The 24877-nt window shown below is 37.8% G+C and overlaps 1 protein-coding gene across 1 annotated transcript in view; it reads left to right on the forward strand.

The window, feature by feature from the left end:
- Positions 1-24877, forward strand: part of SPATA16 (spermatogenesis associated 16) — a 279989-nt gene that overhangs the window by 179221 nt on the left and 75891 nt on the right. The window contains exon 5 of the mRNA XM_049867466.1: positions 20861-21008. Within this exon, the coding sequence (XP_049723423.1) occupies positions 20861-21008 (148 nt within the window). The remainder of the gene's footprint in view (positions 1-20860; positions 21009-24877) is intronic.

Raw genomic sequence — 24877 nt, forward strand, 5'->3', positions numbered from 1 at the left:
CATTGCAAAAAGCAACTCAATATGTTAAACTAATAAATCAACCAAATTAAACCTTGGTGTGACATGAAATTCAAACAATAATGTCTGACATGAGAATATTTTGGCATAGTTGTTCACAATAAAAATTTTTAGTGCTAATATAAATTCAATGAACATTTCTCTCTCTCTCTCTCTCTCTCTGTGTACTTTACATACACAATTGTGGAAAAATTTTGTGCTTCATTTGAGTCTGTGGTTCATCAAATATTTGGAGAAGATTGCAGATTTCTGGTAGAGTCTTTTGGCTCACTGGTTTCTGTGTTACTGTTGTCTCCGTACACGTCCCAAGGTCTTGGCTGTTAGCTTCTTCCTTCAAACATGGAAAGCAAGACAGCAGTAAGCTAAGAGATGTTTCTGCACTGACCAGAGAGTGACAGGAGACAATTTATCACTGAACAGAAGTTGATCACTTAAACTAACAATGAAAACTAATCTTTCATCTTCTTTGTTTCATTTCTTGATATTGCAAAATCATCCCAATATCAGCCACTTATATAGCAAAAAGTTACAATACCTCAACCTCAGAATAAAAAAATCTTCAACATGAAATTACAGGCAAAATGAGGTCAAGGAACATGAAAGATTTTTTTATTATCTTTAACAAAATACCTACATTTTCTGGAGAAGAAAAATGTGTTTGCTCTAAAGATTTACTTCAATGTGAATTTTTTTTTCCACAGAAAAGAACAAAATAGAAATACCATATGAGCATGTCTCTTAACATTATATATGTAAAATCTATTTCTTTATTTGTCTCTGTCAGGCAGCAAGTTCATTAAAAAATTGATCAGGGAGTATCTGAAAGCAGCTCAGGCCCTATAAATACTTAGATTAGATATATTTGAGAACCGCTAAAGCCACTCACAAAAGTATTTCCCCTTCAACTTGCTATGTATCATGCTTAAATTCCCAACATTTGGCATTGAGTCTCTGGTCAGCCACATATCATATGCAAAAATAAATCTATCTATTTAACTCATTAATGGGTGGTTTCAGAACACAACTGTGGGAATTAGCTTATTTGAGATTTCTTAATCTCTCTAGAAAGGTGAAAGCAGAATCCTGACGGAACAAGTTGGAGGGAGAGGTAAGCTCTGTTGAGATAGGAGACCAGAATGTTCTGGAATACAGGAAATATAGACCAAATAGAAGTAGCTTGTGAAGGCAATAGGTAGCTGTGTTTAAGTCTATAAAGGAAAGGAAGCAAAATAAAATAGACAACATGGATCAGTGGAAATCATTCTGGTCTGATATTCAAAAGTCTGAATTCTGGTCCCAGTGCTAGTACTCAATTTCGGTTATTTCATTTCTGTATTGGTCAGCTACTGTTACAATAATGTGATATAACAAACTACTCTAAATTTCAGGGGTTTATAACAATAAGGCTTGGGTTTGACTCATCAGGCTGGGCTAGCCTGGGTTTACCTCCAAGGTGCAGGGAGGTGCAAGTATGTTCCACACATCTTTCATCCTTTTATGACCAATTGTTTGTCTAATGGCAAAAGGCAGAATTCCAAGAGAGAAAGTCAAACAGTATAAGCACACATGTCACGTCACTGCTCACACCATGCTTGCTAACATCTTACTAGCCAAAGCAAGCCATGTGGTCAAGTCCAAGGACAAGGGTAGTCATTCCATTCTGTCCACTACAAAGCCATGAGAGGTATGGATATGATATATTGCTACATGGAGGTAAAAAATTGAGACAAACAATTCAATCTGCCACACTGCTCTAGCCCTTAGTTTCTGCTTCTGTGAGACGAGGAAATTGGCCTCAGTTGTTGGTTCTCAACTAGTAACAGACTGCATCAGAGTCACTTGGAGGAATATTTAAAATACTAGATTTCCATACTCAGGTGGGGTCTTGAAAGCTGTATTTTATTTGTTTGTTTTTGTTTGTTTGTTACTGCTCTCCTTGTGATTCTGATGCACAACCCCTGAGCTAGAGAGTCTCTAAGGCCATTTCCAATATATTTTACTTTAGTGATGACCAACTTAGCCAATCGTATTTTTTATCTGGAGTTGCCTTATATATAATGATAGAGCATTAGGTGGCCTGCACTGGTGACGCTGCTTGCTGAACAGTACAACTGATGTACTTCATAAGGCCCAGATTCTCCCCTTAGTCTTCCCACTTAAGTAGATGACCCCTAGTAAGTTAGGTGACCTCTGCTTCCTCTTGTTAAAGGTTAGTCACTCCTGTCTGCTTCTCACCATGATGTAGGTCAGGTTTTCCTGCCCCCTCCCTCAAAGTAAAGTCCTTGCTACTTTGAGATCCTTTCCTGCATTCAAGGTTCCATCCGGAAAACAGTGACAATATTTTTTAGTCACTTGCCTACAAAGACATTTGTCCTTTAAGCTAGGCAACATTAAAATTTCCATTTTATGAATTTCCATATTTTTCAGTTAGAAGACAGGCTAAAGAGGAAGTGTCCAAACTGAGACGAGAGGTAAAAGAGAGCTTCCTTTCCTGGGTCTTGAAAAAGATAAATGTAGAAACGAATTTCCCATCTAATTATTCATTCCTGTTTATATATTCTTTAATGATATGTTTCCATGGTTACCAGCGTTGTTAAATGCTGCCTGTGTTTCGTTTTGCTTTGATGCTATTTGAGGTATCATGCCAGTAGGAGAGGTTCACTCTTAAATGAAAGATGTAACTGATGCATGTGTTTGATCCAAGGTTGAGTGTTCCTATGAAGGAGATAGTGACCGTGACATTATTTGTTGGTTGTATAGTTTTGTGTAGTTGGTCTACTGCCCATTGCTCTTCTGTGAGTGTCCCAGGCATTAGGAAGTAAGAAAGGGACAGGGGAGAAAGAAGGGACAGAGGAAACTGAATCACACACATATATAAATTCATCTGTATATTTTAGTACTGTTATATATATTTAAAGTACCTGGGTAGTGCAAATGGTTTGTGCTGGCTGGTAACCAAAAGGCTGATGGTTCAAATCCACCCAGTGGCTCCACAGAAGAAAAGTCCTGGCAATCTGCTTCTGTTAAGATTACAGCCAAGAAAAGTCTATAGAGCAGTTCTGCTTTTTAATATATGGGGTTGTCATGAGTCCTAATCAACTCAACAGTACAAAACAACACAAAACCAGCCCAAACTCGTTGCCATCAAATTTCAATCAGAGAGCCACCTCTCTGGAGATTTTTTGCCTTTGAAGCCCTAACTCACTGTGAAATAAATGGCTTTGTCCCCTGCTAAGCAATGTCAGTTATAATGGTCACACTAGAACAGTGGTGTCACTTGGGTTGGTGTCACCAAGAAGTAACTCATGGTGTCACCCTGCTGGGGTGGGCTGAGCGGGCGGCAAATCCTCCCCCTTGTGGGCTGAGTGGCCCACCCTCACCCTGCCCCTGCCCCCACACAGGGCCCAGCGCTGCACTGCACAGCCCCACCCCTCCAGTCTCCATCCTCAGCGGCTCTCCACAGCTCTTCCCCTCTCGCATTGGCCAAGGTGGAGCCCTTCCTCTCTGCCCAGTGGTGCGTGCCTTGGCCCGACACCCACACCCTGATTGACAGGTCATGGTGGGGGGAGGTTAAGTTACTGTACTGAGTGATGAGTGACACCAGCCCTACTGGTGCCACTGTCTTGGTGGTCTCTCCCACCATGGCGTCGGCCCACCTGTCGCCTCTGGGGACTCTGGGGTCATTTTGGTGTCACCCTCTCTGACAGTATCTGGTGTGTGATTTGCACCTGCACACTCCTTTAGTGACATCACTGCTAGAACAAGAATTTGGGGTCGGGTGACCCTGCCACCACCTCAGAAAGTGTCTTGCAGAGGTCAGCCTACTTAACATATACATTAGCTCTCCATCTGCAGGTTGATAACTCAGGCACATTAGGATATAATGGCATCATATCAAGCAAAACAATTACTCCTCAGCCATTCCTGCCCACTACTTACTTTGCACCCTTCTTCAGAAATGTATATAGCCAATCTTCATTAATTTCAGATTTTGTATTTGCAAAATTGCCTACTCACTAAATTGTAATTGTAACCCCAAAATCAGTACTTGCAGCACTTATTGGAGGACTTACACAGAGTGACAAAAAATTTGAGTAGGCCCATTCAGAAGCAAGGTCCAACAAGGCAATGCTCTGCCTTCTTGTGTCAGTGCTCATACTGTAAACAAGTGCCCTTTCATGGTCTATTTAGTGCCATGTTTTTCACATTTTTGTGCTTTTTTCAGTAATTTTCACTGTTTAAAATCACTCCAAAATATAGTGCTGAAGTGTTGTCTAATATTCCTAAGCACAAGAAGGCTGTGATGTGCCTGATGGAGAAAATAAGTATGTTAGATAAGATTCTTCAGGCCTGAGTTGCTCTTGGCTATGAGTTCAAGGTTAATGAGTCAACAATATATATTATATACATTAAGTAATGTGTCTTTAAACAGAAACACACATAGAACAAGATTATGTATTGATCAGTTGATGAAACTGTGTGACCAGAGGCTTACAGGAACCTCGCCCTGTATTTCCCCCTAGAAGCAATGGCTCAGTCTTTGCTAATTCCGTGTTCATGGCAACTTTATAGAACTTAACTACCATAAATAATAAGAATAGACCTTTTTTTTTTTTTTTTAAAGGTACTGATTTGGTTTTGTCAATAGGTGATGGAGGAAGCCGTCACCATTTAGATGGAGTCGGATTTTTCTTTTTTTTCCCTCTCCTAAAAAGCTTTTTGGGTTCTGAACGTTTTTAAAGGAGGAAAAAAAGTGACCTCTAAATTTATTTTCATTTTCTCTCATTTCAGAATGATATGGGTTTTAGAGAAGGCAATTGGGGCCTTCTCTTACTTGAACAAGTTTAGGTCTAGCTCTTTGATTCTCAGAAATCTTGTACCTAGTCTGCTAAATTTCCATGAGGTTATTTGGTTTGCATAGCAGCTTTGCCTTCCAGTTTAAATTTGCAAGCATGTTAATGCCTTCTTTGTTTCTGTTTGCATCTAAAAATCAAAAATTGTTATGTGCAAAACCAAATTTAGAGGGTTTTATGGTTGTTTTTTATATTTCCCACAGATTTTTACGGGTTATTGATTTACAAGCTTGCAGAGAAATTGAGGTCACTTTTTTTTTTTTTTTAGCAGTTGGAGGTGTGGAATAACTACTCCATGAAATCATGAAGTTTTTAAAGCTGTGTTCACCCAGGTATAAAATAATCAGTAAAACTCAAAGCTTTTAATGTTTTTATTTATATTCAGCCATCCTTTTGATGGCATTGCATACTAATTAAAAATAAATTCACCTCTTTTCTTGAATTCATAGGATTGTATTTTTCTTATTAATTTTTGAAGACTGCCTACTCTACCTGTGCTATAGTTTCTGCTGGTAGATTCATTTTCTTTTTCATGATAATTCTTCCTTTAAATAACAAGATCTTGGCATTTCAAATGTCAACCTTTAACATGTGGCATGATTTAGTTTTTCTCAGGATCATAAAATAAACTGTTAAGCTAACCTATTTTTAACCAAGAAAGCATAGGTACTATTATATATACCAAAACCTATTATATATAGTGGAGCCTAAACTAGGAGTGAACAACCTGTGAAACAAAATGACCTCCAGAAAACCCTGGGAGGACTTTTTCAAGCCCAAACTAAAAACCCATTATAATTGACATGGCAAGTCTTCATTTTTTTTTTTTTTTTTATTCTTCATCAGTTGGGGAGTTAGCCTGCTGTAGCATTCATGCAAAAGATGCAAATCAGAGATATAACAGAGACTGGATATGGATAGGGTGCCCTGGTGGCATAGTGGTTAAGAGCTAGGCTGCTAAACAGAAAGTCAACAGTTCAATACTACCAGCTGCTCCTTGGAGACCCTATAGGGTAGATCTACTCTGTTCTATATGGTCATTATGAGTCAGAATTAACTTGACTGCAACAGGTTTGGTTTTGGTTTTTTTGGATATGGATAACTTGGAAGTATAGTGACTCCTCTCTTGAAGATAGCACTTTATTTCACTTTCTTTCATATCAATTGAAGTTGTGGTTTTTGGTTGTCACAGGGCACATAGAAATATATATATATATATATATGTCTGTGTATATACACACACATATTCTTTCTGCCTAGAATCTGTCAGTTTGTCATACTGTGGTGGCTTGCATATTGCTGTGATAGTGGAAGCTATGTCACTAGTATTTCAAATACCAGCAGGGTCGCCCTTGGTGGACAGGTTTCAGCAGAGCAGCCAGACTAAGACAGACTAGGAAGAAGGACCTGGCAGTCTACTGAAAATATTGGCCAGTGAAAGCCTTATGAATAGCAGCAGAACACCGTCTGATATAGCATCAGAAAATAAACCCCTCAGATTAGAAGGCACTCAAAATACAACTGGGAAGGAGTTGCCTACTCAAAGCAGAGTTGACCTTAATGATGTGGATGGAGTAAGATTTCAGAACCTTCATTTGCTGATGTGGCTTAACTCAAAATGAGAAGAAACAGCTGCAAACATCCATTAATAATAGGAACAAGAAATGTGCAAGGAGCCCTGGAGATGCAGTGGTTAAGAGCTGTAGCTGCTAACCAAAAGGTCAGCACATATGAATCTAGGAACTAGAAGTCATCAAAAATGAAATGGAATGCAAAAAGATCAATATTCTAGGCATTAATGAGCTAAAGGACTGGTACTGGTCATTTTGAATCAGACAATCATATGGTATACTGTGCCAAGAATGACAAATTGAAGAGGAATGGCAACACATTCACAATCAAAAAGAACATTTCAAGATCTGTCTTGAAGTACAACACTGTCGGCGATAGGATAATATCCATACTCCTAAAAGGAAGATCCGTTAATAGGATTATTATTCAATTTCATAAACCAGCCACTAATGCCAGAGATGGGAAAATTGAAGATTTTTATGAACTTCTGCAGTCTGAAATTGATCAAACATGCAATCAGGATGCATTGGTAATTACTGGTGACTGGAATGTGAAAGGTGGAAACAAAGAAGAAGGATTGTTAGTTGGAAAATGTGGCCTTTGTGATAGAAATGATGCCAAAGGTCACACGTTAGAATTTTTATAAGACCAACGACTTCTTCATTGCAAATACCTTTTTTCAACCACAGACAAGTGGACTTCACCAGATAGAGCACACAGGAATCAAATTGTCTACATCTGTGGAAGAGACAATGGAAAAGCTCAATATCATCTGTCAGAACAAGGCCAGGGGATGACTGCAGAACAGACCAGCAATTGCTCATATGCAAGTTCAAGTAGAAGCAGAAGAAAATTAAAACAAGTCCACAAGAATCCAAATATAACCTTAAGTAGATTGCACCTGAATTTAGAGACCATCTCAAGAATAGATTTCATGCATTGAAAACTAATGACCAAAGACCAGAAGAGTTGTTGGATGACATCAAGGACATCATACATGAAGAAACAAGAGGTCATTAAAAAGACAAAAAAGAAAGAAAAACCAAAATGGATGTCAGAAGAGACTCTGAAACTTGCTCTTGAATGTCGAGTAGCTAAAGCAAAAGGAAGAAATGATGTAGTAAAAGAGCTGAACAGAAGAATTCAAAGCGCAGCTCAAGAAGACAAAGTAAAATATTATAATGACATGCACAAAGACTTGGAGTTAGAAAACCAAAAGGAAAGAACACACTCGATATTTCTCAAGCTGAAAGAACTGAAGAAAAAATTCAAGCCTCGAGTTGTACTTTTGAAGGATGATGCAGGTAGCATCAAGAGAAGATGGATGGAATGCACAGTCACTGTACCAAAAAGAAATGGTCAATGTTCTACCATTTGGAAATTTGGAAGACAGCTACCTGGCCAACCGACTGGAAGAAATCCATATCTGTGCCAATTCCAAAGAAAGGTGATCCCACAGAATGCAGAAATTGTTGAGCAATATCATTAATATTACACGTAAGTAAAATTTTGCTGAAGATCATTCAGAAGTGGTTGTAGCAGTACATAGACAGGGAAATTCCAGAAATTGAAGCAGGATTTAAAAGAGGTTGTGTAATGATGGATATTATTGCTGATATCAGATGGACTTTGACTGAAAGCAGAGAAAAACAGGAAGATCTTTATCTGTGTCTTATTGGCTATGAAAAGCATCACAAACTATGGATAACGTTGGGAAGAATGGGAATTCCAGAACACTTAATTGTGCTCTTGCATAACTTGTACATAGACCAAGAGGAAGTCATTCAAACAGAACCAAAAGATGCTGCATGGTTTAAAATCAGGAAAAGAGTGCATCAGATTTGTATTCTTTCACCATACTTATACAGTCTGTATGCTGAGCACATAATCAAAGAAACCGGACTATATGAAGAAGAATGTGGCATCAGGATTGGTGACACGATCTTGCTTGCTGAAAGCGAAGAGGACTTGAGGTGCTTACTGATGAAGATAAAAGTCTACAGCCTTCAGTATGGATTACACCTCAACATAAGGAAAACAAAAATCCTCACAACTGGACCAATAAGCAACACCATGATAAATGGAGAAAAGATTGAGGTTGTCAAGGATTTCATTTTACTTGAATGCACAATCAGTGCTCATGGAAGCAGCAGTCAGGAAATCAAACAACGTATTGCATTTGGCAAATCTGCTTCAAAAGACCTCTTTAGAGTGTTAAAAAGCAAAGATGTCACTTTAAGGACTAAGGTGCACTTGACCCAAGCTATGGTGTTTCCAATTGCTTCATATGAATGCGAAAGCTGGGGAATGAATAAGGAAGACTGAAGAATTGATGCCTTTGAATTATGGTGTCGGCAAAGAATATTGAATATACTATGAACTGCCAAAAGAAGGAACAAATCTGTTTTGGAAGAAGTACAGCCAGGATGCTCCTTAGAAGCAAGGATGGCGAGCCTGCATCTCACATACTTTGGACGTGTTATCAAGAGGGAAAAGTCCCTGGAGAAGGATATCATGCTTTGTAAAGTAGAGGGTCAGCACAAAAGAGGAAGACCCTAGATAAGATGAATTGACACAGTGGCTGCAACAATGGGCTCAAAAAGCAACAATTGTGAGGATGGCACAGGACCAGGCAGTGTTTCTTTCTGTTGTACATAGGGTCACTAAGAGTTGGAACCAACTCAATGGCACCTAACAACAACAACATATATACACTTTGACGAGTTGGTCACATTTCTAACAGATGCAATTACCCCTCTTCTGATACATCTTGATGTTAGGATGAGATGATGGGGAAGTGCATATGGGTGGCCACCGGCCCCATAATATCATCCTCCTGCAACCTATTGTTTCCTAAAATATGAAGTCCCCTAGGAGGAGCCACATCCTGGTAGAGATTAATTGCAGGCAAAGGAGATAAAAAGAGAAAAAGAAAAGACAGGAAATAATGGGGAGGCCAAGGAACAGTAAGGACAAACTATGAGTAATAATATCTATAAAGAAACTGTTCTATGTGGCATAGTAGTCACTTTTACTGGTTTCCAGATAGACCATCATCCCTCTTTGGTGGGTGTACCACCAATGACACGGAGCTGCTGTTAGCCTCCAAGATGAACAGTTTGCTTGTTGAAAGTCTCTAATTAGAATTTTCTTCCTCCTGCTAAGGATTCCACCTCTGCTCACTGGAGCTCTATGCAAGAACTAAAATTTGGAATCTTGGTGCTGAAAGGGGCTGTAGAGATTATTTATGAGGCAGCATAGCATAATGGTTAAGAGCACAAGACTCTGACTGAAATAGGACTAATTCAGATCCAGTAGTTTTATGAACTACGGCATGTAGTAGAACCTCTACAAAGACTGACTTTCCTCATCTATTTCCAGAGAAGTTTCTGCATCTGTAAAATGGGGTAATAACACCTGCATTCTAGTGTTGTTTTAAGAAATAAACAGAATGATTTATCTATAGCACTTAGCCAGTGCACAGTAAAGGCTCATTCAATTAATAAGTGAGTTTTATGGATTTACCAATGAGCTAGAAGAGGTTCGTGTGGGCAGAATCCAAGGGCACGTTGAGAGTTGATGGTCTGCGACCTAAGTCTTGTCTCCAAATTAAACATCCTCAAATTCTTTTAGCTTCTTCTCCAACATACACCTCTTCAAGGGAATTCTTGACTTTTCCTCTCAGTCATCTTGCACAGTCGCCCAAGAGATAAAATACATGCTAGGTGAAAAAGTCTGGGAGCCAGGTCACCCAGCCCTTGTCCCAGGTCTGCCATTAATTAGCAGCATGCACCAGCAAGCCATACTGCAGTCTAAACCACCAGTCAAGAAAGACAATCGGAAAACAACATACAGTTAGGAAAAGGAACACCTCCTTTTATATGAGTAAATGAAGTAGAGAAATTAAATGCACGATGACAAAGAAGGGTCCCAAACTGTATTGACATTAACCACTGAACACAGAGGCTAAATCTCATTAGCAATACCCAGTTGAGCTTATGAAATAATTGCAGGTAATATAGTTATTTATTCCCGCAATACCTTTTGGTGATTCATTTTAAGTCATCAAGAATAAAAGCTCTGTGGCGTGCTAAAGAGTCTGGAGGCTGCTAAAACCCACACTTGTAACTCTGAGTTTCTATCAGCTGGTGTTCTGTAATGTGCAAGCAGAAAATTATTCAGGGTCTTTAGAACAAGAACGTACTTTAAATTCTATTTATAAATTATATGTGCTATGCTATTAAATAAGCTAGACCAACCCGAGCACATTATTATTTAAGCTCCCCTATCAAGAAGTCTTTCATTTCATTTTTGCAAATGTTTCTTTTTGAGACAGCTATGCTTATAAAAAAAAGCATGCTCTAAATTTAATGAGTAGCCAGTGGATAAAATAGTCTTATTTATAGCCAGTAGGTGTGAAAGATGAATATTCTGTTTTGGGTTAGGATTATTGAAGAGGGGTCTTGATCTGGTTTTGGTTTGATGTGGTATATTTGTTTCTCAGTTAGTGTTACACTCAGCTCTAGTTGTCCTTTTAGACAGGAATAAGATAGCCATGGGAAAAGAAAAATGAAAGTAATAATTGATCCCATACTTCCAGGAATTTACAATCTAATTAGGAGGATGAAAAAAGGCTCAGTGCTCAGGAGATACGCGTTCTTGTCCTGCTTCCATCTCTAATTTTGTGACCTCAGATGAATCACCAGAATTCACTCAGCTTCAGTTTCCTTGGTTACAAAGTTGAGCGATTATAGAATAATTTCTTAGATTCCTTCCAACTCCGTCATGCCCCATGTTCAGAGAATGGAAATAAAATTTTGCCACAAAGTATAAATGATGGAAAATTAATGCCAGCTAAATTTTAGGCAGTCAAAAATATCAAACCAAACCCATTGCTGTCGAGTTGATTCCAACTCAAAGTGACCCTATAGAAATTATTCTGCTAATAGAAGCATCATACATAATCTAAGGCTTGATTTTAGCCAGTTTCAGCATTTTCGCCCTTAATATTCTTTATCTAATATTAACATATTAGCACACAAAAAACGCTCTGTTTCTATTTCAGTGCCATCCCATTTATTCAGCCACTTGTTTATTACATGTCATCTATGTAGACGATGTTGTTCTTGATGTTAGGAGCCATTGAGTCAGCTCCAACTGACGACGACCTTATATATAACGAGCTTGTGTTTAATTGCCCAGTCTTATGCCATCCTTACAAGGATTACTGTTTGAGCCCATTGGTGCAGCCACTGTGTTAATCATCCCATTGAGGGTCTCCCTCTTTCCCCATGACCCTTTACCAAGCATGATACCCTTTTCCAGGGACTGGTCCCTCCTGATAACATGTCTAAAATAAGTGAGACAAAGTCTCTCCATCCTTGCTTCCAAGGGATATTCTAGCTGTACTTCTTCCAAGACAGATTTTTTCCTTCTTCTGGCAGTCCATGGTATATTCAATATTCTTTGCCAATACCACAGTTCAAATGAATCAATTCTTCTTTGGTCTACCTTATTCATTGTCCAGCTTTTGCATGCATATAAGGTGACTGAAAACACCATGGCTTGGATCACAAAGATGTCCTCAGAGTGACATCTTTGCTTTTTATTATAAGAGATCTTTTGCAGCAGATTTTCCCAATGCAATACATAATTTGATTTCTTGATTGCTGCTTCCATGGGCATTGATTGCTGATCCAAAGAGAATCAAATCCTTGATTGCTTCAATTTCTTTTCCAATGTAGACAATGCCATGAATAATAAGATACAAGCCCTGCCTTTAATAAGGTTATAATCTGGTAAGGAAGAAAAGACATATACAAAAATAACTTTAACTCAAGATGAACAGCTGGAGACCATAGGAGGGTTATTACTTCCATCTGGAGAGATCTGGAAAGTGGCATTTGAACTGGACCTTGAAGAATTTAAACCTAAAAAGTTTTGGGGGAAAAGCATTAATTTCCCTCTTCCTTTATTAACCACACAATTTACCCCTTTTTCCATCACAAATATTTTTATTCAAGGGTAACTAATAGGAGTATCCAAGGTAGCCTTGAACAGAAAAAAGAAAATGTTATGTATGAAAAGATATAGAAGCTATTCAACCAAATTTCCCAGTTCATGTAGGAAGCAAAGGAACAGTTTATGGACTCAATTCTTTTTGGAAGCACCTGGACAAAGTCAACTCTATCTTCCCTTGCTGGTCAGTTTGGGTGTCTCCCTGGCCACCAGTAGCCTTGTCCCCTGAAGTTCTGTACTGGGGTAGTTGTCTGAGGCATTAGGCAGTTCTGTGTGTTCTAATTGGCAATAATAAGCAAAAAGTTTTAAGCAAGTATATAAATTACAGTTTTACCAGCACAAGTAACACAAGTAACTTAAACTAACCTGGTCAACTTAAGCAAATAAGGAGTTTATTGGAACCCTCACAATATGAAAGGGAAGATGAAAGAGATCAGGCTGAGACATAACAACAACCAGAGCAGCTTGGGCTGACAACAACTCTTTGGGATTCTTTGGCATAGCTGGAGGAGCACAAACTGTTCTCAGTCTTTGAGTCATTCAGCTTTAGTTTCAAATCCCAGGGATGGAATATTCAACTGCACTGTGAGCACATCTCTTGCCTAGAGCAGGGCAGAGCAGGTCAGCGAGGCCCACCAGGCTGCATTTAGTGGACAGAGATATGCTGCTTCTAAGGAAGGGAGTAGAGAGTACTGAGGAGCCATAAACCAGAAAACACCCCGAACAGGAGAAAAGAGAGGGAGAAACAAAACCTACTTCACAGAGTTGCTGAGAGAATGAAATAAAACAACACACATCAATGTGCTTGGCAAACACGACAGCACTCTTGGGAAGCAGCTGTGGTGTAGCAGAAAGATATAGGACTGAAGAGTTGAAACCTGCAGGGTAGACACTTAGCCGATCTGGGTACTTGAGGAAGCCACTTAACTTCAGCAAGAGGCTCAGCATTCTCATCTCTAAAATAGGGATGAAAAGATGTCTCCCAACCAGAGCGTTTCAAGTGATAGAAACTAATGTCCATAAAACACCATGAAAATGTTAGTTGTTATTGTGACCCTAACAGCAGTCCTAAGGAATCAAGAGTAACTGTTCACAAGCAAAACATCATAAATATGCCAATTTGTTTTTATATATAGATCCCCCCTTTTCCATAGTAAAATTTCAATTTATCAGGACTGGAGTCCTTGAGTCCCTGACCAAGTCTGTGCTGAGAGAAGGGGAGGGAAAAAGTCTGGAACCTGATATGTGATTGAAGTTTGAAACTGGGTGGGACTCAGTTTTACTAACTGAAACTGACAGAAAATCTATGGACTGAGCCCAAGATTTTACTAAATATTAAAAGGGGAGCTTCAGAAGATCAAGCAGTAAAAATCAGTAATTGGAGAAAAATAAATGGTTTCATATTTATATCTCATCAGTTGGATGCTGTTTGATAAAGCAATTACACTTTTTAAAATATGTTCTTACATTCCTGGAGTTATTTAGTTTACATTTTTGCACATTTTATAGATACTTTTCCCCAAGAGTTCAAACAAATGACCTTTCTGGTTTATATTTCCCGTGAATTTAAATGAAAGAAAGCAATGCAACCCTCAAGCATGTTCGTTCAACTGTTACTCGTTTTCAAGTCTTCCAAATGCAGTTGTACAGTGATAGGTTCCAAGCCACTCTCCAAATACCCCTGTATTTTAAACTTCCTATAACTTTATCTATGAGGGTATTAGGTGATTATACCATAATGAGGGTAAACCTCGTAGGTGAACACGTCTTATAATGAAATCCTACATCAGTTGCTAAGCCTTCAAAAATGATATTTTTATTAAATTATGTTCCATAGTGAAGATCAGTTTAATGAAATTAGTGTACTTTAAAATTCCAGAGGCAAAAGTCTCTCGTGTATAAAGGACATTAAATAGGATCTCAAGCTCTTTGTGTTCTAGTCCTAACTACCATTGGCTAGATGTGTGACCTCACCTCCATGGACCTCATTTTTGCCACCTCCAAAATAAGGGGGCACAGTAAATGATTTTAAGGTCCCTTGTGTTAAAATTCTATTATGCTGGTATATATTTAAATATTCTGCTTCAGTTTTGGAACTCTCTCAGGCATTTTAATTTTGGATTTAAAAGTTGCAACGGAGTACAGTGCAGAGATTATTTTTGTTCTAACATATCCATATCCTTCCATTTTTCAACTCCCAAAATTATCCCCAATATGCTCTAAAAGCTTGATGGATATAACTTAAATTGCCCCTCTCAAAAAGAAATATATATATGTATGCGTGTATGTGTTCTAAAATTCTATAGCATTCACAAACAGCAAAATTAAATTGATCTACATATTGTAGAATTTAAAATGATATTGATATTTATTATGGCTGTTTTTAAACAGGAAGGAGCCCATAAAAGAGAATCCAAAAAGGTATCCAAAAATCTGTCTTATCTTGGTACAAGTAACCTGCCCATATAATCTTTGGCCATTTCTAGACAATGCAAATAAAAATTAAGTTATCTTGACTTAAACTGCATGAAGATATTTATAACTTTTACATCACTAGGCTGACAGACTTCACAGCAAAGCTGCCAGATATTTCTTTTATTAGAAAAATACAGAGCATATACTGAAGGTTGTTTCATAAAGGAACTCCCATAAATCTAAGGTAATATTTCAGCATTAAAATGTTGATCACTATGACACAGGCAAACGATCATCTATTATATATTTATTCATATGTATAATTACATTAATAAAATCATCATAGAATATCAATCCTGGCTATGGTATAAATAATACAGTCAATGGATTTATAGGAAACTCTCAGGAAAGATATTTAGGAAACTCTGCTCTTTGGGTTAATTCTAAATTTCAAGAAAATTGGAATCTTTCAAATTAAAGCCAATATATAGTTAAATGGATTAACTTTGAAGAATACTGCTCACAGATTTATTTTTCCATTTTCTAGATAATTTTAGTCATTATTCAAATTTGTATTGTTGTTGATATAATAACAAAGAGCCACACTAGTCACCAAAGACTAAAGGACCCCATATCAAACGTTTATAACTTGCAAGTATAGCACTGCTTTCTTTGAATTTAACAATGTAAACTCTGAAAATAAAAAAATACAATTATAATATTCAATTGATAGTAATACCTACCTAGATAGATTTTATGAGGATTTAAGGAAATAGCAAATATAAAAAGCATTTATCATACTACTAAATGAAAGGTTGTTATCATTTTAAATATCATGTTGATTAAAGATAGGGTTGCACAGCCAACTATTGTAATTGCTGTCAATAAGTTGTACACCTGTAAAAAGTTGAATTGGCAAAAAATTGTGTGATAGAGATATTTACAACAATGACAAAAATAAACAGTATTCTAAGGCTGCTTATGGCTTACTACAACCAAAAACCTCAGGGGATTTGGTTTCTTGGTATGGAGGTTTAGGGTCATGGTTTCTTGGGACATCCCAGTTAAATGGCTTAATAACATGCTTAGTGCTTCTGCTCTACCTCCTAGTTCGATGCATAGTGCATGATGTCTTAAAGCTTGCAAGCAGTCATCCAAAGCACAACAACTGGACTGTATTCACCTGGAACAACAGAGGAAGAAGAAGAGCCAGGAATAAAAAGAGAATATGAAATGTGTGGCTGACTGCCTCCATGAACAATTGTCTCTTTGCCATGAGGCCGGAAGAACTGGATGGTGCCCAGCTAACATTATTGAACATTTTGATCAAAGTGTTCATGGAAGAATTCTCATCAAAAGCGAGAAAATATAAGACAGAATTTAAAATTCTCGTGACATCCTGGGGCCATGAAGTTTGAATGAAACCCTGAAACTGTTGTCCTGGGACAATCTTTAAACCTTAAACCAGAAATGTCCCCTGAAGTCTTCTTAAAATGAAACAATGGTTTAAGTTTAGCTTAACTAGTAAAAAATGTCTGCCTTGAGCATTATGCTCTTTTAAGAACTATGGGGGATCAAATTGACAACAGCAACTGAAAAGATTAGATAATAACCTTAGGGGACAGTGAATTTATGTTAAAGGGGGAGGAACATCTCAGAAAAGGAGGGTGAGAATGATGGTACAACTCGAAGAATGTAGCCAGTGTCACTAAATGGTATCTGTAGAAACTGTTGAATTGGTGTATGTTTTGCTGTGTATATTCTCAACAACAAGAACAAAATAAATAAAATTACAAAAAAAACTGTGTTTTCCTTTAATTTTTCATAATACATAAGGCTTAGTAGATAAAATGGATTATCAGAGAGATTCCAATTTTCATTTATTATTATTTGTGTATTAAGTCTGGGTAGACTACTGCTACATCAAACAATCCCAAAATTTGGTAGGTTAAGGCAATCGAAGTTGATTTCTCACTCATGCTGTAGTCCAATGTGGTTGTTCCTGGTTCATTCTTCTCCAATTAACAACTTGAGAATATACCTGCATCCATCTTGTAGCTCCATCTTCCTTCATGTCCTGAAAGTCCTCTTTCTTCAGCCAGCTAATAGAGAAAGAAAGTGAAAGATCAGTGCTTGGCCTGGGAAAAGTGAATCTTCACTTCCACTGCATTTCATTGTCTAAATTCAGCCACATGGCAAAACTTAACTGCAGCAGAGTCTGGGAAACGTCTGACCATGTGCTCAAGAGGCAAAGTCATAATTTTCAAAAAGAAGAAAGTGAGGTATAACTTTGGAGGCCCTACTTCTAAAGTCTATAAAGTTAAAAACTTTTACATTCTTAGAAAGATCATTTAAGGCTCTCCGAACCTCAGTGAATTCAGAATGGAAAATTCTTACGATCCCTTCTAGATCTAATATTCTAAGAAAATCATTTAGGGCAAATATAAAAAACAAAACCCACTGCCGTCGAGTTGATTCCGATTCATAGCGACCCTATAGGACAGAGTAGAACTGCCCCATAGAGTTTCCAAGGACTGCCTGGTAGATTCGAACTGCTGACCTCTTGGTTAGCAGCTGTAGCACTTAACCGCTATGTCACCAGGGTTTCCACCAGGGCAAGTATAGTCAACCCTAATACTGGGAGCTTTTAAGGAATAATTTGATAATAATCTATAGTAATTTGGTCACAATTTCTAATTAAGAATGACAGGATTCCCACTGACTGAATCACTAGCACCAGGCACACAGAGTTACAATTTGCACCAATCTTCCAGCAGAAAAAAAATTACATAATCTCATTACCCCGAAATAGCTGAAGTTCATAGTTTCTTCCAGCTTTATTCTGGCCACCTTGAGTGTACTTAAAAGTTCACCATGAAGAACCAACCGTCTTAGATTACAAGAGGGCAATGAATTTTCTTTCTTTTTACTATTTACCCTTTTTCCCTCTGCTTTTACTACTTTTCCTCTTCACTTAATGAAGTATCTTACTCCTGTTTCTCCCATAGTCTCTTTTACCTTGAAGTTATCCTGGGCTGGTTGATTTCGGAGTTAGCAAGTGGCTCTTTTTACTTAAAGTACAAGAAGATATCATTGTGAGTTATTGTTCACAGAAGAAATGAGCCACCCACACATACCCTTTGCTTATGTAACTGTAACGTAAGCCCTAGAACTTGATAAATACAAGGGTAACAATAGAAAGTTATTAGAACCCCTAAATGTATACAACAAATTTCCAAGCTGTTTTTTGAGTAGGAGCAGTGAAAACGTAATAAACAGCAATCCACATTTAACAACAGAATGTGTAGACTGCTTGTTTCCCTCATTCTCTACACACAATCAGTTCACCATTTATTGACGTCAGAGGGGCTCACAGAACAGGCAAGAAGCATTAATCACAGAATCTTTGTGTTAAAATTAAAAAAAATCATTTGAAGTCTACCTCCATTTTTAGTACAACTTAGGTTTTTCCAAGCTACACTTCCTTTTCTGGTTTCTTCTATTTTCAAACCTAAGAAAAAAACTTTAACTCGTGATGAAAAGTACATTAAAATATTTTTTTTACCTTAATGTCTATAAATAATTCAAAATATTCTAATTTTAAAAAGCCTTCAGTGTAATTTTTTTCAATTTGTACGTAATTAGAACATATTAGGCTGTTTATGGAAGTCAAACCCAACTTTAAATCACAAATATGATCGGGAAAGTATCCCCACTGAAAACTTAATTCTTTTTCATACATATGTGGTCTGCTCACTCATTCACTTCCTCACCCAGCCTAGGACGAATTGCAGAAGCCACAAAAGAGCCCCATCTCTGTTGGTTCTGAGTGTAGATGGGAGTGCGGGGAGGCTGCTCTACTGCCCTGTGAAGGTCCGAATGCAATGACTTGAGCTTAAAGCCAAGAGCACAGATACTTAAACCAACAGATCAAGCTGCCACATGAAAACCACACTTCTGCCACTTGCAGAGAAGCTGGTTAGGCTCTTGGGCATGCGTCTTACCATCCCCGCTGTGAGATGGCTTAGGAAACTACACTGCCAGCAGTCACATAGGCTGCCAACAGTTGGAAAAGAAAGGGGTGAAGAGAGTGTTTCTTCCATCCTGGCCTGGCTAGGATACTGCTAATGCCTTTCTGGAAGCAAATTGAAGGCTCAAGTACCCTAGCTAAAATTTTTGGTCCAGAATTTAAAGCAAAACATTCTGCCAAGGATTCATAGCAACTATTAGAAATGCTATTTAGGTGTTAGGAACCAAAAGCTTACAAAAGGAAGTAACATCAGATCATGACCTTAGAGATGATTATGACCTTAGATCATGACCTGTAGACCTTGAGGTATAAAACATCTTTCCTACTCAGCACATCACTCTATGCACATTTAGGGGCTACACTTCTGTGCTTACTCTAGACAGGTCATCACTCACAGGATTGATTCTAGCTAAGCTCCAAATTGAAGAAATTATTTCTCTGCCTCAATATAAAAGATCTTTATTTTTGCCACAGGACCAGTACCTGATGCCTAAATACCTTATTTGAGTTCTCAGTCCACACCTCAGGCCTGCCACCTGCATCAGTCTTCCTACCCCTCAAAATCTCACAGGTGGACCTCAGCATCTAGACCTTGCTGTACGCTCACAATCCATTGCTAACTGCATCTGAGTGCTGGCTCTGGGTTTGGTCTTACAACTATATTCCTCGTTCTCCTTGCAGTTTCTTGAACCTGGGAAGTAGAGTGTTGTGGGCAATGTAAATTCTGTCATTCAGTCAGAAATTTACCCCGCCATTGATTTTTACATCAGCCTCTAATGCTAGTCCCAGAGAAAGGAGGGCCTTCGCTTCCAGTAAATTTCTTGCAAAGCTGCTGTTTTACAGACAACATGGATGGTCACAGAGGCCATTTGAAGTCACCGAGGAATGGAGTAGAAAATGAACAAGTTCAGTTAGGCTTCTCAGTGTAAAATCAATTCCTTATTGCTTTTCACATCAATAGGAAACATGTTTAGAAAACACTGTGCAGGTAATAATATAATTTGTTGTTTGTTAAATGACTTCCTTTCTCTGTTGGAAAACACAAAACTATTATTTTTCCTTATTGAATGATGGCACCTTTAGTTGTTAGGGAGAAATTTTATTCCGATAAATAAATACAAATTTTTTTAACAATATGCTTTTATGCCATTTTCAGAAAAATGAGATAACTATAGATAGTTTCATTTTTTTACTCAACATTCAAGCCTCATTAGAAGAAAAAGTTGTAGGAAAGGAATAGAGTCCTTATAAAACTTCACATAACTTTCTTTTTGGTCTGTTACAAGTTGTAATGGCCCTATTTAAAGCAGAAAGTTCAGGATGATGGCAGGGCCTTATCAAGAACATTCCATGAGCAAAAATAATTTAAAGAAATTCTTAAATAGCTGAATCCATTTTAAATGGCTCTTGTGATCTGGAGGGAAGGGAAGCTTTGCTGAGAGGAAGTTGAGAAAGATTTCTCTTATCCAAAAAGACTTTCCCAGGTATTGGAAGAAAATGTAGTTTGTCTAGCTTGTTATGTTATTTATAGAAAATACTTATATCTAGATATTTCAACTAAGTTTTTTAAAGAAAACTTTCTCAGTACAAATTACTCACCAATGCCTGTTCATGAGTAAGTTAATTATAATGTTAGACATAAGATTTTGATTTTTAAAATCAAGTAAAATGTGACACCTTAGAAAATAGAATTTTTATTTTTATCTTAAAGCAAGCTCTGTTTGGAGAAGCCTATTTACAAATTTTCTTCATTTAATTGGTTTTCTTCATATGAAATAATATTTCCAGAACTAATTAAAATTTCTTTCTAATGAATATTCAAGACCAAAATATGTTATCTTTGCTGTACAGGATATAAATTTTTAAATCATCCATAAAGGTAATTATATTTGATACCTCTTTAAAAAACTATATATTGTTTTTGATGCCAAATGGGTGATTTCCTTCCTCTCAGGCAATGATTGAAGAGGCTATCACCAGAGCCGAAACCTTCTCAGTGATGTACACACCATTTGCAACAAAAATAAAAGCTGATAAAATAGAAAAAGTAAAAGAGGTTTTCACAAAAACTCACCCTGCCTATGTGGATTATATCTACACAGGTAAGAGCCAATGTCTTCATATTGTCAGCTGATACTTTATTCCCATTAAATCAAATACAGGATGCTTTCTGGTTTATTTAATGTTTCTTTTTAGAGGTTTGTTATTTTAATTTGTTGAATTGAAATGGGAAGTTATTTTAAAGTTTTAACTAGTGCAAACTCAACATGGCTATCATAATATTCCTTGTGCCTTCATATTTCTATATTCTAAGAAAAAAAAAATATTCTAAGAGGAGGGGGTAAAACCAAAAAAAACACTAAGGTTTAAAAAGCAAAAGAAATGGTGTCTTAGTTACCTAGTGCTGCTATAACAGAAATACCCACAAGTGGATGGCTTTAACAAACAGAAATTTATTTTCTCACATTTTAGGAGGATAAAAGTCCAAGTTCAAAGTGCCTGCTCTAGGAGAAGGCTTTCTCGTCAGTTCTGGAAGAAGATCCTTGTCTTTTCAGCTTCTGCTTCCTGGTTCCTTCAAGATGTGTCTTGGCATCTATCTGACCCCATTTCTCCTCTGCTTCCTTGTTTAATCTCTTTTATATCTCAAAAGAAATTGACTCAAGATACACCCTACACTAATCCTGCCTCATTAACATAACAAGGAAAACCAATTCCCAGATGGGATTATAGCCACAGGCATAGAGGTTAGGATTTACAACACATATTTCAGGAGGACATAATTCAAAGAAACTACTACAATGCCTGCTGTTTCTGCTTTCCTTCTGGTGGTGCAGTGGTTAAGCACTCAGCTGCTAACTGAAAGGTTGGTGGTTCTAACCTACCAGCCACTCAGTGGGGAAAAGATGTGGTAGTCTGCTTCCATAAAGGTTATAGCCTTGGAAACTCTATGGGGCTGTTCTATTCCGACCTATAGGGTTCACTGTGAGTTGGAATCAACTCAACAGCAATGAATTTGGTTTGGGTTTGGGTTTGGTTTTTCTATCATCTGTTTCCAATCTCAAGCCTCCTTCTTTTCTTATGCTCTTGGATTATTGGTATGCAAATGAGATCTGGATAATCAAGGGTACTGTAGAGGATACAATACTGTTAATATACTTTCTTTCTCTTTTTGTCTTTGAAAACCACTTGCTGTCATGGATTCATTCAAAATTCTTTTTTGTATCTACTAAGTGCCAAGTTCTGTTGCATTAGGAGGAGGATTTTGTGATGCCAAATTAAGAGCCATTCAACAATGGCTACCAAGTTCAGAAAAATACCTAAATATACACTCCTAACAGCACATCCTCCTTTCAAGGCCCCCTCATTCCTTTTCTCAGGGGTCACGTCACTGATTTATATGACTAATAATATATACCATTGCCAATCACTTGTAAGGTTCCGGGCACTCTACATCCATTATCTCTAGAGAGTCCAATAACTTATGAGGCGAGTGAAGTGATTCCTATTTAGAGATGAGAAAACAGAAACTGGAAAAAACAAATAGCTTTTCCAAAGATGCACAGCAAATCAGAGGTGGCAAGGCTGGGATTTGAATCTATGTCCTAGCCACTGAACTATATTACTTCCATGTGATAGGAGCAGAGATGTTTCAGAAGCATTAAATTTAGATCTTGTAAATTCCTTGTTTTTCTGTACAGGGGTTGAAGCACTTCAGAGAAAAGATACTGAATAAGGGACAATGGGGAATTTAGGGCAGAGAAAGGGAAGAGAAGAAAGCTAACGTATGCTGTAACAACCATTGATGCATATTTACCTAGTTTGAGCATTCTATTAGGAAGTAGGTAAAAATATGTCAGAACTCACATTTATTGCTAGTGGTTTATTCATTATTTCTCTACGGATATTTTGAGGGGTTTTGGTTTGTTTGTTTGGAAGGAGATATGGAAGTCAAGCCTGTCTAGTGTCATGGAAAATGAATCAAATTCAACTAGTTCTATATCTCCTTTCAGACACATTGGTAGTATAGAGAGATTCATTGGGGAGATCACCAGTTTGCCAACTCCTCTACCGGGAGAATAAGTTTAGTGATATTTACCTTACTTCATAGGGAAATCATGAAGATTAATTCATACTTAGGAAGCACTATTTTCACTGAGAGTTTACAAAACAATGATAATATTAATGAGCTAGATTCATGTCTCATGGAACTCCATCAAACCTGTTATCAAGATGAATTATAATCTGTTGGCAAGATGTTTCAAGCTAAAGGATCTTATTCTTTGGGAGGGAAGATAATTGTAAGTTACTAATGATTGTTGCTATTATTTTATAATTACTAATTGCTGAAGAATGACAGTGCTATATGAGAACCTAGAGAGGAAAGACACAGCTTCAGGATTGGTGAGGGAAGGTACAGAAGGCAGTCTTGAATCTTAAATTTCACCGGAACTGGTAAGATTCTTTGCTCTGTTAAACCGTGCGCTAAAACCCTATTGCACTGATGACATTATTTGCCTCTATTGAAAATGACTAACGGGCCTTCCCCAAAGCTGTTGCTCGGACAATGAAGAAACCACTATTCCTAGCTATATGTACAGAGTCTTAGAGATATGACTTCTTTTTCTTAGCCAATTCCAAAGTGTGTTGAGCACATGCATAGGAAGAGGGGAGGTCAAGTGTTATCTTTAACATTTGGACACATCTCCCAGAAGTTGAAAAGTGGAGATTAGAACAGGCATTAGTGAGAGATAGTAGCTAGAAGGTGTTAAGGAGTGAATTCCACTCCCCCACCCACAAAAAAATAATATGTGTTGAAATCCTAACCCTTCTACCTCTATATATGACCCTGCCTGGAAATAGGGTTTTTTTTAATTCTGTTAATAAGGCCATATCAGAGGAAGGTGGGTCCTAAACCTAATCACTTTTGAGTTATAAAGAATAGAATAGACACAGAGACGCATGTAGGGGGAAGGCACATGCCAAGGAACACCAAAGAATGCAAAGGAACCCCCGGGGCAACTGACAAGGAAGGACATCCCCCGAAAGTCAAGCCCTGAATTCAGACTGTTAGTCTACAGAACTATTAGAAAATAAACTTCTGTTCTTTAAAGTCATCCACTTATGGTAATTCTGTTACAGCAGCACTAGGTAATTAAGACAGGCAGTTACAGAGAAATAGAGAGACATGGCCTAGACGAATAGCTACCTTTCTTGTTGGTGCTGTCCAAAACCAAGATTCTCCTTTTATCAGTCTTGTAGATAAAATTTAATAAGCTTCTATACTGCTAACAATTTATTCAATTATTTATTTCAACAAATATTCATGCAGCATGTATGACTGGACAGACACTAATGTGTGCAAACATGAGTCTCACTATGTTTTCTTTACCTAACCGCACTCTGCTTTATCTTGCCCAGGACAAACAATATAGTCCGTCCCATCGCAGAGAACTCAGTACTATCCAATTATTTCTAAAATTTAGTTTCTCTCTAGTACATAATCAAATTCAACAGGCTCCTTCCTCTTCTTATGGGTTTTTCTTCTGTTCCTGATCTGGATTCAACTTTCTCAGAGCTCAAGTGTACCCAGTGTCCAAGCGAACAGTGGGTATGTGAAGGAGGGGTCCTCTTCCCAAGTCTGGTGCAGGCTGGCACTGCTGTGATGTCATGGCTAGCATAACTTTTTGTGTGTGTGTGTGTGCTTTAAATGAAAGTTTACAAATCAAGCCAGCTTCTCATACAAAAATTTACATACACCTTGCTATGTACTCCTAGTTGCTCTCCTCCTAATGAGACAGCACTCTCCTCTCCAACGTGTATTTCCATGTCCATTCAGGCTGCATCTATCCCGCTCTGCCTTCCCATATCCCCTCCAGACAGGAGCTGCCCAAATAGTCTCATGTGTCTACTTGCCGCAAGAAGCTCACTCCTCACCAGTATCATTTTCTATCTTATATTCCAATCCAGTCCC

Source organism: Elephas maximus, chromosome 23 (genome assembly GCF_024166365.1).
Source record: "Elephas maximus indicus isolate mEleMax1 chromosome 23, mEleMax1 primary haplotype, whole genome shotgun sequence".
Classification (NCBI taxonomy): domain Eukaryota; kingdom Metazoa; phylum Chordata; class Mammalia; order Proboscidea; family Elephantidae; genus Elephas; species Elephas maximus.